This window comes from Podarcis raffonei, chromosome 1 (assembly GCF_027172205.1).
Source record: "Podarcis raffonei isolate rPodRaf1 chromosome 1, rPodRaf1.pri, whole genome shotgun sequence".
Classification (NCBI taxonomy): Eukaryota; Metazoa; Chordata; class Lepidosauria; order Squamata; family Lacertidae; genus Podarcis; species Podarcis raffonei.
Genome location: NC_070602.1, coordinates 67,208,729 through 67,221,361, shown reverse-complemented (window position 1 = coordinate 67,221,361; position 12,633 = coordinate 67,208,729). Strand labels below are relative to the sequence as shown.

General features: G+C 42.5%; 2 protein-coding genes across 2 annotated transcripts in view; both read left to right on the top strand.

Annotated features, from left to right (window-relative positions):
* The window catches only part of LOC128403039 (F-actin-monooxygenase MICAL2-like), a 32,464-nt gene extending 30,017 nt beyond the window's left edge, over positions 1-2,447 (top strand). Inside the window, exon 10 of the mRNA XM_053367624.1 lies at positions 1,717-2,447. The gene's annotated coding sequence lies outside the window, so the exon portion shown is untranslated. The remainder of the gene's footprint in view (positions 1-1,716) is intronic.
* Positions 2,448-8,102: 5,655 nt separating this feature from the next.
* PARVA (parvin alpha) overlaps positions 8,103-12,633 on the top strand; it is a 61,634-nt gene continuing 57,103 nt past the window's right edge. The window contains exon 1 of the mRNA XM_053390961.1: positions 8,103-8,412. Coding sequence (XP_053246936.1) covers positions 8,277-8,412 — 136 coding nt within the window. The 5' untranslated portion in view covers positions 8,103-8,276. The remainder of the gene's footprint in view (positions 8,413-12,633) is intronic.

Sequence of the window (12,633 nt, the reverse complement as noted above, 5' to 3'; positions counted from 1 at the left end):
CTGGGACCGAGCAACGGGAGCGCACCCCGCCGCGGGGATTCGAACCGCCAACCTTTCGATCGGCAAGCCCTAGGCGCTGAGGCTTTTACCCACAGCGCCACCCGCGTCCCTAATCCCTATGATAGCCAGAGTTATTTTATTTATTTCTCACTATTGAAGCCCAGGAAGGGAATTTCTTTTTCTAAATTCCCCTAAATTTAGAAAGCAGTTTGAAAGTTGTATTCGGGTCCTGCTGAAAAATAAACAAACCACAAGAGTGCAACTACTGAACTATGATTAAAAATAAATAAAAAATAAGCGGATGGATTAAAGAGTATCTGATGGAGCAGAGAAGGGCAAGGGACCAGCAGAAAGGTCTCTTCTGCCACCAAATAATACCAATAGAGGTTTGGAGGATACAGACACCTCTGGTTTACAGGCACAATCTTAAATAAATGCTGCAGAGCCAAACTCTGCGCACACCCCATACATTTAAAACACATCCGCACACACCTAAGAACTCTCACAGAGGAGATGATGATGATGAATTTTATTGCAGTGGTACCTCAGGTTACAAACACGTTGGGTTACAAACACGTTGGGTTACAGACTCAGCTAACCTGGAAGTACCTCAGGTTAAGAACTTTACCTCAGGATGAGAACAGAAATTGCACAGCAGCGGCAGCAGGAGACCCCATTAGCTAAAGTGGTACCTCAGGTTAAGAACGGTTTCAGGTTAAGAACGGACCTCTGGAACGAATTAAGTTTGTAACCAGAGGTACCACTGTATTTGGTTCCTGCCCATCTGACTAGGTTGCCTCAGCCACTGAGCAGTTTCCAACAGATATGACAACATAAGCAAACATTAAACATTTAAAACTTCCCTATACAGGGCTGCCTTCAAATGTCTTCTAAAAGTTGTATAGTTGTTCATCTCTTTGACAACTGATGGGAGCACAGGCCCTCTGCCTGGTTCCCTCTAACTCTATTTCTCACAGTGAAGAAACCGCCAGCACTCTTAACTATAGCTCCCAAGAATCTGGGAGGGAGGGCTTTAAAATGTATGTTGTGTACACAGCCATAATTCAAGGTTTCTGTGTCAATTATGATTTTTTCTGAATAACCAAAAGATGAAGCTTTCGATACTTAAGTTGTTTTGTTTACTAAAAGGGGGATGGACTACCAAACTGAATATATCTGAAATTTCTACTCAGAAGAACTGAATTTCAGATACCCAGTGATCTGTGCACTGGAGGAAAGGGAATTATAAAAAGGCCCCATTTGGTCATTCTCACATTACATTATGTGCAAGGTTTTGGGGATTTGAATGCTAATTTGCATATACAATATGAAGCTGGAGTTATAAATGAATATAAGATTCATTCCCTGTAGTTAAAATTTTATTTATTCTTAACAGACTGACATATGCTCTTGCCAGCTTCAAAGAACTGTAAAATTAGCTGAACACATTCCACCACCCCATACATAGAAAATGTCTTTTGAGTCCAAAGCAACTCCCTAAAGCAGTTTGTGATATATCTTTGGAGACTCTGAATAGAAAAGATTAACATAAAATAAAATAAAAAAATGCATCTCCTGACCAAGGCCTTGAGTATGTTGAATGCTGCTATTTGAATCCCAGCAGGGACACCTCTATCCTTTAGCAAAATGAAGCAATTGCCTCAGGTGATTTTTCTTTATTTACCTACTGATTTATTACATATTCTTCACCCTAAGGTTCCAGGACAGAATGCTGGGAGTAGCCAAATTCATCGCCCACCTTGCCAGCCCATGCAACCATCCAGCTGCAGCCACACCCCACCTGACAGAGATGGATTTAGGAGCTGTGACCAGTGGAAAAAAAAGGTGAAAGGCAGCACTTGGGGAGTCTGAGAAAGGGAATACAAATTCTCAATGTTGTACACACTGGCGCCAGGCAAATATTTTCCTTTCCAGCATAGTGACCACCAGCACTGCAAGATCATGTTTAAAATGTTGTTGAAGAGGAAAGCCCTGCATGCTATGACCGCCATGAGAAGAATGGTGTTCTCCTTACAAGTTCTAAAAATAGCTCTTCATTCACATCAACATATGCAAAATGAATAAATGAGTTCTATGCCTGTCTTGTCTGATTTGCATCCATTGCAGAAATTGATGTTCAAAGGGTTTGTTTTTCACTTCCTGGAATTTAAATTCCGAGTGCTCTTGAAAGTCACGGAACTATAGTATTGATTTAGTTGAAAGCAAAACCAAGATTGTATCATTTTTCATTCACCTGTCTGTATTTGTGATTGTTCCTTCTGCATGTTTTACTTCATGAATATGTCACAAAGCAAAGTGTTACAATTTTTAAAACAAGCATCACCCGTATAGCAACACATTAACCTTAAGCAGCATTTCTTGTAGTGGAAGAAGATATTCTTTAAATTACAGATTATATGTGTACATTGTAAGCAGCAGAAAAAGTGTTATTGTGAATTGTATTGCTTAAAAAATGCACTATGTGTGTACAGAATAGAAGGGACTTTGTCTACTAAATAAGATTTAATACTGCACAGTGGCAAATATTTGCAATTTGTGCTGCTGAGTTATCAAAGGGATCATCCCAAACAAAATGTAGAGGGATCAAGTGAAACTTCTACAGCTTCTAACGAAAGATGGTGATGGAATACACTGGCAGAAATATACAGTATTGCAGTGGATTTTACATAGTGCTTTCACACCATGAATTGTACCACTTTGTGATCTTTAGTTTTGTGTAAAAGTCAAATACGCAGGACACAATCTCAACACAAAGATGGGTCACCTTCTTGTAATGACTGTATTCACTAGAAAATGGGGGGGGGGTGTTTTTGTTGCCGCTCAAGATAAATGTACAGATGATATATTCCAAATGAATGCTTTGACAAATCCCCAGTAAAATCAGTGGAAGAGTCTGCACACTGAACTGTTCAGAGGATTGCAGCCCAGCTGGAAAAAACAATGCCTCGCGTTACGTTTAGCGCTTTATTTGAATACTGTTTGTCATACCTGATTTTTAATACTTGTAGGAAAATTCAGTATGGGCCTTAACACAAAGATGTGTCCAAAACTCAGGGATTATTTCTGAATTATTTTTTTAATTCTAACTGGAAAGACTAAACTATGACTTAGCTATGTAAGAGGTGCTTAAATGCTACTGCTGCATTTGGCTGGACAATAAATAGTTTACACACATAGAAGTGTGAAGTGAGTGAAACTCTAGAACCTGGTTGAAAGAGTAAAGAATAAAATGGATTCTGTTACAATGCATAACTTAATTTTATAAAATATAGCTTATTTAAGGCCCATGGTGTGAGCCCTGCCATAAGCACTCTCCCTTCAGCGCAAAAGGGCAAGAATTAACATTTATTTTACTTTAGAACAAACTGTGGTTTCCCATTACATATGAACTCGGGGAACTGTGATTTGTCATAACCAAATATAGTTAACAAACCAGAGTATCAAACCATGGTTTGATCCAGATTTATTTTTCACTAGAACCAAAGACAGTCTTCTGAGTTCACATGCAATATTAGAACTGCCTTTTCTTCTAAAGTGAAAGCTTTTATTCTTCTCACAGCTGCAAGAGGAGATGATAGAAAGAGGAGAACTATTATGAAAAATACAGAATATAGAAATGTCTTGAAAGGTGGTAGGAAAAAAGGATGGGGTCTCTTCAGTATTTATGTATTTATTGCATCGTGTGGTGTTTACATAAAATTGTAACTTGTAAACATATTATCATTTGGGGTTTACTCTTCTGCTTTGGTCAGTAACTGAAATTCAAATCATGAATAATGTTTTGTCAAAGCCGCTTTTACTGTATAAGGCGGAACGATACTAGTTCCTTTTTTTTAAAAGAGATGTACAGTATCTGAATTTCTCATTTGCACTTGATAGATAATGTATGTGTACTGTGAGTTGCACATCATCATTGTAATATAAGCTACTCTCTGTTTAGTGTACAAATGTACTTAAATGTCTTATTTGGATTATTAAAAAACTTACTGGTGACATGGCACAATGCTATAAGTACAACCCAGATTCATTTTTAACCAAAGCTGCTTAAAGCTTCTGAACCATAAACTTTTCTGTCACAGAATGTTGAATTTTGGAAATATTTAATGGAATTACCTGTGACTCTTCAGTTGCACAAAGGCCAGGCTCCTAAATTAAAAAACAAAAACAGAGCCCTGCACGTGAACACCAGAATTACTGAGTTGTTTCACACACCTGGTTTGTTTGCTCAAAACCCTTTTTTACTGGAGGAGGCAAACCTGAAACAGAGCCCTAAATATGGGGTGGGAGAATTGGAGCAGGTTCAATGACACAGTCATCATTTCCCTGCCTACTGCTTCTCAAATTCAATTTCCAAATCTCACTCCACTTTTGCCCCTAAAAGAGCAAACATTGGAAACCAACCCTGAGGAAAATTGACATTAGAAAGTAATTTAGAGAGAAGCAGCGTGAAACTTCTTTACTCCATATAGTTTTTCCAACAGTTTTTCTTTTAAATGTCAGGGCCCACAAACATTTCTATAATTTAGTTAGTCCCAGAATTAACAAATTCAGAATATTTTGTAATGCAGCTCCCAAATGGAAATACTCTCCTCAGCCTGGAATTTGGGTTCATTATACCTGTGCAAAAAGTACAAAGCCCTCCAATTAGCAAGATTTGTATGCTCAACCTGTGTAGATGCTGTTTGTCTAATAGTGACATCCAGACCAATCACTGTGCTCAAAGTTTTCAGGACTCATCATAGAAAGAAAGCAATTTGAGTAATTATCTGGTGAACATTTTAATGAGAACCATGAGGTTGGAAGTAAAAGGAATTTTGTCTCCCCCAGTGTGCCTATTTAGCCATTCTGATGTTCAGATATGATGAATAATTATGTTTTAAACACACTGTCCATATCCCAGTCTTTTAAATGGACTTTCTATATCCATCAGGGATCTGTTGTTCTACTTTGTACTATTATTGAGGCATGAAGCACTACAATCTGAAATGTAATTTTTGTTTACTGTAAAACAAAATGTATGAAACCTTTTTTTGAAGAATTACAGCTAATTAGTTCTTCAAGTCCCGTTAAGTTTTCTATATACGCTCCTGTCAAGAATCACATGTGATAACACTATTCTGACACCATTCTAAACATTACTGGTTTGCATATATATATTCTGGAAACTCCCAGAATACTTATGGGAGGGTAGAGGCGGGGGAGGGGGGAGTTCTGCTGTGCAAGCAGAAATCCTTGTCCTGATGGAACCAGTTAGTTGGATAGCACCCTATATATTTAAACCAGGTCACTGAGACTTTTTTTCCAAAGAATCCTGGGAATATGTTTCTACAAGGACTTCTAATTCAGAATTTTTACCTTCACAAAACCAGTTTACAGCGTGGTTTAAGGGAAGTTATGGGAAAGTTATTAATTACTAAGCCCAGTGACCAATATCAAAAAGCTACTTTAACTCAACTAAGGCCTACACATTTTCCCTTTGAACAGTGGACCCATACCATACCAAAAAACTGTTTTTGAAATTGCCCTTGGATTCAAAAGATGTCTGTCTCAGATTCGAAAGAGAGGGGAGGGGAAAACATGCTAAAATTGCCTCCCATCCTGTTCCACCGATGGAGCTCTTACCATCAGGTGAGCAACACAATTTATTGGATACAAAGCACTGCAACCAATGGACATTACTGTATTTCAAAGGTTCTACTCTGAGCACGACTTAATCGGGAACAACTCAACTTTTTTGAGTAAAAGTTTGAGTAAAACTTTGTAAAGTTTGTCTTTGTACAAAGTTGAAAACATTAAGGTAAAATGGGAACAAAAAAAGAAGATATAAAATATTATAGCAGGTATATCTGCTGCGTGTCTAAACTATTTCCTGAGAGGGAGAGGGAAAGGGGAGGGTGTATCTCCAATTGAGATGAAATTGCAGAATTGGTGTTGCTCTTGTGCAAAAGTATTTTTTACAACATCACATGACATTATCATCAAAATACCAGCCCATACTTTGTTTGCATTTAATCTAAATTAATCTGCTATATATCTACAATCACTCCTGGTGAAGTTCATTAGGGCATATATTATTATTTTTATTTCTGGTGGGTGGCCTTTAATGTCCCATACTTCCACATCTGAGTACAAGTTGTTTCTAGTAGAGGAAACCATGTGAACATGCCTATTTCCACCAATTGCTGCACATTTGAAATTCAACAACCCCAGAGAAGCTGTTCTTTCACTCTCTCCACACAGTACATGTAGTCCGGGGATTAACTTGGGAGTACATAGATTGAGAGGGTTTTGTAATATAACTTTTTAATGTAGAGGTCTTGTGCAATAACTTTTTATCACTTGTGAAAGTTTCCCTGTTTAGGGTAGTTTTTAATGTTTGAAGTCTTACTGTATTTTTAGTGTTCTGTTGGGAGCCAGCCAGAGAGGCTGGGGAAACCCAGCCAGATGGGCGAGGTATAAATAATAAAATTATTATTATTATTACTTCAGTCAGGTAAATATTACAATAATAATAATAATAATAATAATAATAATAATAATAATAATAATAATAATTTTTACTATTTACACCCCCTATTTGGGCCTCCCCAGCCACTCTGGGTGACTCGCAACAGAATTAAAAGCACAGTAAAACATTAAACATTAAAAACTTCCGTAAACAGGGCTGCCTTCGGATGTCTTCTAAAAGTCAGATACTGTAGTTGTTTATTTCCTTGACATCTGATAGGAGGGTGTTCCACAGGGTGGGTGCCACTTCCAAGAAGGCCCTCCGCCTGGTTCCCTTGCGCAAGATGACATATCAAAAAACAACAACAAACTGAAATGGATTTGCCCTGCACCAGTACATAAGCCTCCATTATGTCCACTGTGAAGCATGAGCACTAAGGCTAGTAACATTTGCTATTGCACACTTTCTGATATTTTTTAAAGTGAGCACACACAGGTACAGAAATACCTGTACCTGTGCCCAAAACACAGACAGTGGAGGACAGGGAATACAATTTACAGATACATTCCATCAACTTCTGCCCATTGGTGTGGACACCAGTGGAATAGCAATGATTAGCCATTGGGGCGGGAGAAATGGGTATGTCAAATGCACACACAGAAAATGTGATCTGTTTGACTTTTAGGCGATATAAGGCCCAGTCTGGAAGCACCCATCTGCAGGGACAACTGCAGAAAAGCAGCTCAAGAAGAGGAAAGGAAAACAAGGATTTTGCTATGTACATTAAAATCACATAAATATCGTGACTGAAAGCTGAGGAAATACTGTGGTAGAAGGGATCCTGGCTCTGATGAGGTTGAAGGACTTCTGCATTAGAATTCCTTTAATTCTGTATATTTACACTACAAGTCTCTCTTCCTATGCCTGTTTACCTGAAGGTCCAGGCCAAAACCATCCCTTTCATACCCTCCAACATTTATCCAATGAAAATAGGGACGTCTCATTCCATAATGATATTACTATTTAGACCCCACACGTCTTATTAGGTTACCCCAGCATTCTGGGCATATATAAAAACATAATAAAAAAATTCAAAAAACATTCCCTATACAGGATTTCCTTCAGATATCGGATAACTCCATACCCTCCAACATTTCTCCAATGAAAATAGGGACATCCTAAGGAAAAGTGGAACATTCCGGAATCAAATCAGAAACCAAGACGGCGTCTCTAAATCAGGGACGTCCCTGGAATACAGGGACACTTGGAGGGTCTGCCCTTTACACCCTAGGAAATACTGGGGCTGCAATCCTGGAATGCAAGACCCTTCCATTAATGGAGAAGCCCTATTATAAGAACAAGAGAGGAGGCGGGGGGGGCTGTTTCGCAGTGTAAACCTGCTTAGGATGCCAAAGGCGCACGGCTCCTATTTCCACGTTTTGCGTGCGAGACTAATGGAAGGAGCAACTTGTGTCCCAGAGAGCTGATTATTGTAGGGCCTGAGGTGGGGCGGCGTTGGCCTGGTGAGTTCCAGCTGCCGAGTCGCTGCTCTGAGCCCGTGTGGGTAGGAGCGAGCGAGGCAGAGAAAACCCTTCTCTGGGTGCGCGCGGGAGGGAGAGAGGGAGGGAAGAAGGAAGGAGGGAGGGAGGGAGAAAGAGAGAGCAAGAACAGCCTCAAATGTTTGGAATAATTCCGCTTCCGTTGGGAATAGGGACCAGCCGCTTGTGAGCGACTCCAGCGGGGACTCTCCTCCTCCTCGGCGAGGCTCCGGCGCGCTTTCCCTGGGACCCCCTGCAGCACCTCCGCCATGGCCACCTCCCCTCAGAAGTCGCCCTCGTCCCCCAAGTCGCCCACTCCCAAGTCGCCCCCATCCCGGAAGAAAGACGACTCCTTCTTGGGCAAGCTCGGAGGCACTTTGGCCAGGAGGAAAAAAGCGAAAGAAGGTAAAGGGGGGCGGGGGGGACAGAGAGAGAAGTGTGTGCGCTGGTGTGCCAAAGGTTTCCCACTTTTTCTGCGCGGCGCCTTTAATGAGGCAGAGGGAGGGGCATGGAGGAGAGAGGGAGGCGAGACGGGGGGGGGGGAGGAAAAAGTCAAAGGCTCCCCGCGCTTTCCCTCAGCCAGAAGCGCCCGAGCCGGGTTAAGGAGGGACGGGGGTGGCCGGGCTGGGTGTGCCGCCTCGGGGAAAGCGTCATGCTTGAAAAATGTAGCCTGGAGCAGCCGCTGCCGGGTTGGGCTCCTTCAGCTGTTTATGTAGCCTTGTTTCTGTCAGGAAGTTGTCCTCCCACAGTTGAGAAGTCTCCCCCCGCCCTCCCCAGCCAGTTTTCGGCCTCTCCGCCTCCCTCGACGGGCTCCTAGCTGGGGCTTCGCAGACCCCGCAGGGTCAGCAGCGCGGGCTGGCGAGGTTCCCAGTCAGAGCCTTGTTTTCGCACGCCTTGGAGCTCTGAGGCCTTATTGTAAGCGCTCTGTGCGCTGCGCTGCCTGCTGGGAAGGAGTTTCTTCCCAGAGTGGGAATTCGTGGCTCTAAGTGTCTTTACAAGTTGCCTAAGTGAAGGGGGGAGGGAGGCGCTTCTGGCAACAGCGGGGCACACACCGCTCTCGCTGGGAGCGCAGGGAGGCTGCTAGAGCTGGAGGAAGTGTAGTATGAATTAGGCATACTTTCTGGTACACACATGCAGTGCTTTGTTGTCAAGCTCTGAGATACAAGTAGTTCTCTGGACAGGTGCTCACACCTGAAGGAGGCACATCTTAAGCTCGTTCATTTATTTATAGGCAAGGTTCACCCAAGGGGAGCTGTAAGCCCTCTTAATACCCCCCCCCAAAAAAAACTACACACAGGCTGTACACAACTCCATACAGTATGCAGGGCATGCTTCAATTTCAAGACCCACTGCCTTGGCTTCTACCTTGGGACCGGAGGCACAGTGTCCCTCCTGGTTCAGTTTCTGATCTCCTATGGCTGTGGGATGCTATATTTTTGGTGCCTCCATCTACCCCTGCACCACTTCCTGCTGCACAAGTTCCCTGTGTAAGCTCTGCAGTAGTGTTAATTGAATGCTGTCACATGGAAACCTGACCTGTGCATAATTAGGCACACCTGAGTCCCTTGAACTCAATGAAATGGGCAGGAGAACATTTCCACCAGGAACACAATTTTTTTTTGGGGGGGTCCTTCTTGTTGTTGCTCCTATTATTTATTACATTTGTACACCAGCCTTCACCCATAGATCTCAGGGCACTTCACAGCATAAAAATACAAGATAGAACACAAAATACATAACAAAAACAAGAAAAGAAAGGAAAAACCCCAAACACATTTAAAAGGATATAGGATGTTAGTCAGCTAAAACCCAGGTTGAAGAGAAACATTTCTGCCTGGTGCCTAAAGGTGCATAATGAAGAAGCCAGCAGAATCTCGCTGGGGAGAGCATTCCACAAAAGGAGAGCCACCACAGAAAAGACTTGTTCTTGTGTTGCCACCCCCCCCCCGGAACTCTTGTGGAGGAGGCACACGAAGAAGGGCCTCAGGTGATGAACTCAGCTTCCAGGTAGGTTCATATGGAGAGAGGTGGACCTTTAGGTATTGTGGTCCTGAGCTGCTTAAAGTTTTATAAGTCAAAACCAGCACTTTGAATTTGGCCCAGAAACTAATTGGCAAGCAGCACAAGTTGGGCCAGGATTGGTGTAATATGCTTAAACCATCTTGCCTCGGTGAGCAACTGCCCACCAAATTCTTTACCATCTGATGTTTCCAAACAGTCTTCAGAGGAAGCCCTACATATAACATGTTGCAGACATCTAACCCAGAAATTACCAGACCATAGAAAACAGTAGTTAGACTATCCCTGTCCAGAGAGGTGTACAGCTGGGCCAGCAGGTGAAGCTGATGGAAGGCACTTTGCACCACTGAGGCCACCTGAGCCTCAAGTGACAGCAAAGGAGGGCCCCCAAGCTACATACCTGCTCCTTCAGAGAGACTGTAACCCCATCAAAAGCAGGCAACCTCCTATCCACTCAGTTTAGAATTCAGTCATCAAATTCTCTGGTTTGAGAAAAATACAAAACTGGATTGTAACATACTTTGTTTGACTTAAATCAGTTGTGATTTAATTATAGGAGGCATCATCAAGTTTGTATGCCGCTTTTTCCAAATTATTGTAAAGATGTCTCAAAAGAATAGTAATCTACCAGCAAATGCACTTCTTAACAGGTTTGATATTTAGATGCTTTTTAGATAGCGTTTATACTTCGTAAATACTTGAATGTGTATAATTGAATTGTGGTTGCTATTTGTTTCTTTTATTTCAAACTGCTTTAAGAAAGCTATGGGTGCCTTAGAAACTTTTCAAAAACCCGTTGATGGGAAGATTAGTATTAGCACAAGGTTCCCTGAAAAATAGGTTGCTCACCGCAAGCAATCTCCCTCTACAATATGCAGCTGCAGGGGAGTGTTTTGCATGTACTAGGGTTCAGTATTGGTTCATATGTGGCAAAATGAACTGATTGTATTTTAAACGTGTATTTTGGAGTGAGTATTGTTAAATAGTTGATACAGATGAACTGCGTGGGGTTTTATAATTGTTGCATGATTTATTGTAAACTGTTGTAATGTTGCTAGGGGTAACTAACTGGGGGTTGGCCCTACCCTAAGCAAGTGAAGTAACCCATTTTGGAATATTTAGGGGAAATGAGGAGTTAAGAGCCAGACTGAACAATTGGAGTTAAACAATTAAAGAGGGTTATGAAGAAAAGCAAGGGATGTGGGTGGCACTGTGGGTTAAACCACAGAGCCTAGGACTTGCCGATCCGAAGGTCGGAAGTTCGAATCCCTGCGATGGGGTGAGCTCCCGTTGCTCGGTCCCTGCTCCTGCCAACCTAGCAGTTTGAAAGCACGTCAAAGTACAAGTAGATAAATAGGTATCGCTCCGGTGGGAAGGTAAACAGTGTTTCCATGTGCTGCTCTGGTTCACCAGAAGCTGCTTAGTCATGCTGGCCACATGACCCGGAAGCTGTACGCCCGCTCCCTCGGCCAATAAAGCGAGATGAGTGCCGCAACCCCAGAGTTGGTCACGACTGGACCAAATGGCCAGGGTCCCTTTACCTTTATGAAGAAAAGCAAGGAAAAGAGATATTGGTGACAAGAGGTTTAGAAGGGAGTACTGGAGTTTTAAGGAAATGTCCTAGCTAAAACAGGTAACTGTGGCTTAACACACCAGGCTAGTGCTCTGAATAAACTTGTGTACACACCCTAGAACATGCCCCAGAACCTGTGCAATTGAATTGAATTACTTAAAAATGGCAGTTAGATCACATGCATCACATCAATCAATACAGATCTTACATATACGTTTCCGAGCACAATTCAAAGTTTTAGTGCTGACCCTTAAAGCCCTAAATGGCCTCGGTCCTGTATACCTGAAGGAGCGTCTCCATCCCCATTGTACAGCCCGGACACTGAGATCCAGCGCCGAGGGCCTTCTGGCGGTTCCCTCATTGCGAGAAGTAAGGTTACAGGGAACCAGGCAGAGGGCCTTCTCGGTAGTGGCACCTGCCCTGTGGAATGCCCTCCCAGCAGATGTCAAAGCAATAAACAACTATTTTACTTTTAAAAGACAACTGAAGGCAGCCCTGTTTAGGGAAGTTTTTAATGTCTGATGCTGTACTGTTTTTAATATTCAGTTGGAAGCCGCCCAGAGTCGCTGGGGAAACCCAGCCAGATGGGCAGGGTATAAATTGAAGGAAGGTGAGGACAGGTGACCTCACCTAGGCCCGAAGTCACCCCCCACCAAAGCAGGCTCAAAGCTTCTCAGAGCTTTTCAAAATCATTTTTCTCAGCAGCTAAAAGGCATTAGCTAAGCATCAGAAACATTCTGCTTGCTGTAACTAAAAAGATTGCAACAAAGGTAGAGAACAGTCCATTGTTTCTCATGCCTTCTGGCCTTGCTAAAGAACCACATTGCAACTTAGTTTCTGTCCGGGAACCATGCCAGAACAAGAGATTGAAACATATCTGAACACTCTGAAACCCCTTTCCTGGGAAGGGTGCCAAGAGTCCCAATAGTCCCAAGACAGCTTTCTGTACATGCTCAGGAACCTCAACATGGGGCAGGACTCTGGAAGAAGGAGGAGAAAGGAGGAGGGATCTGGTCCGGGGTATATATGCTTGT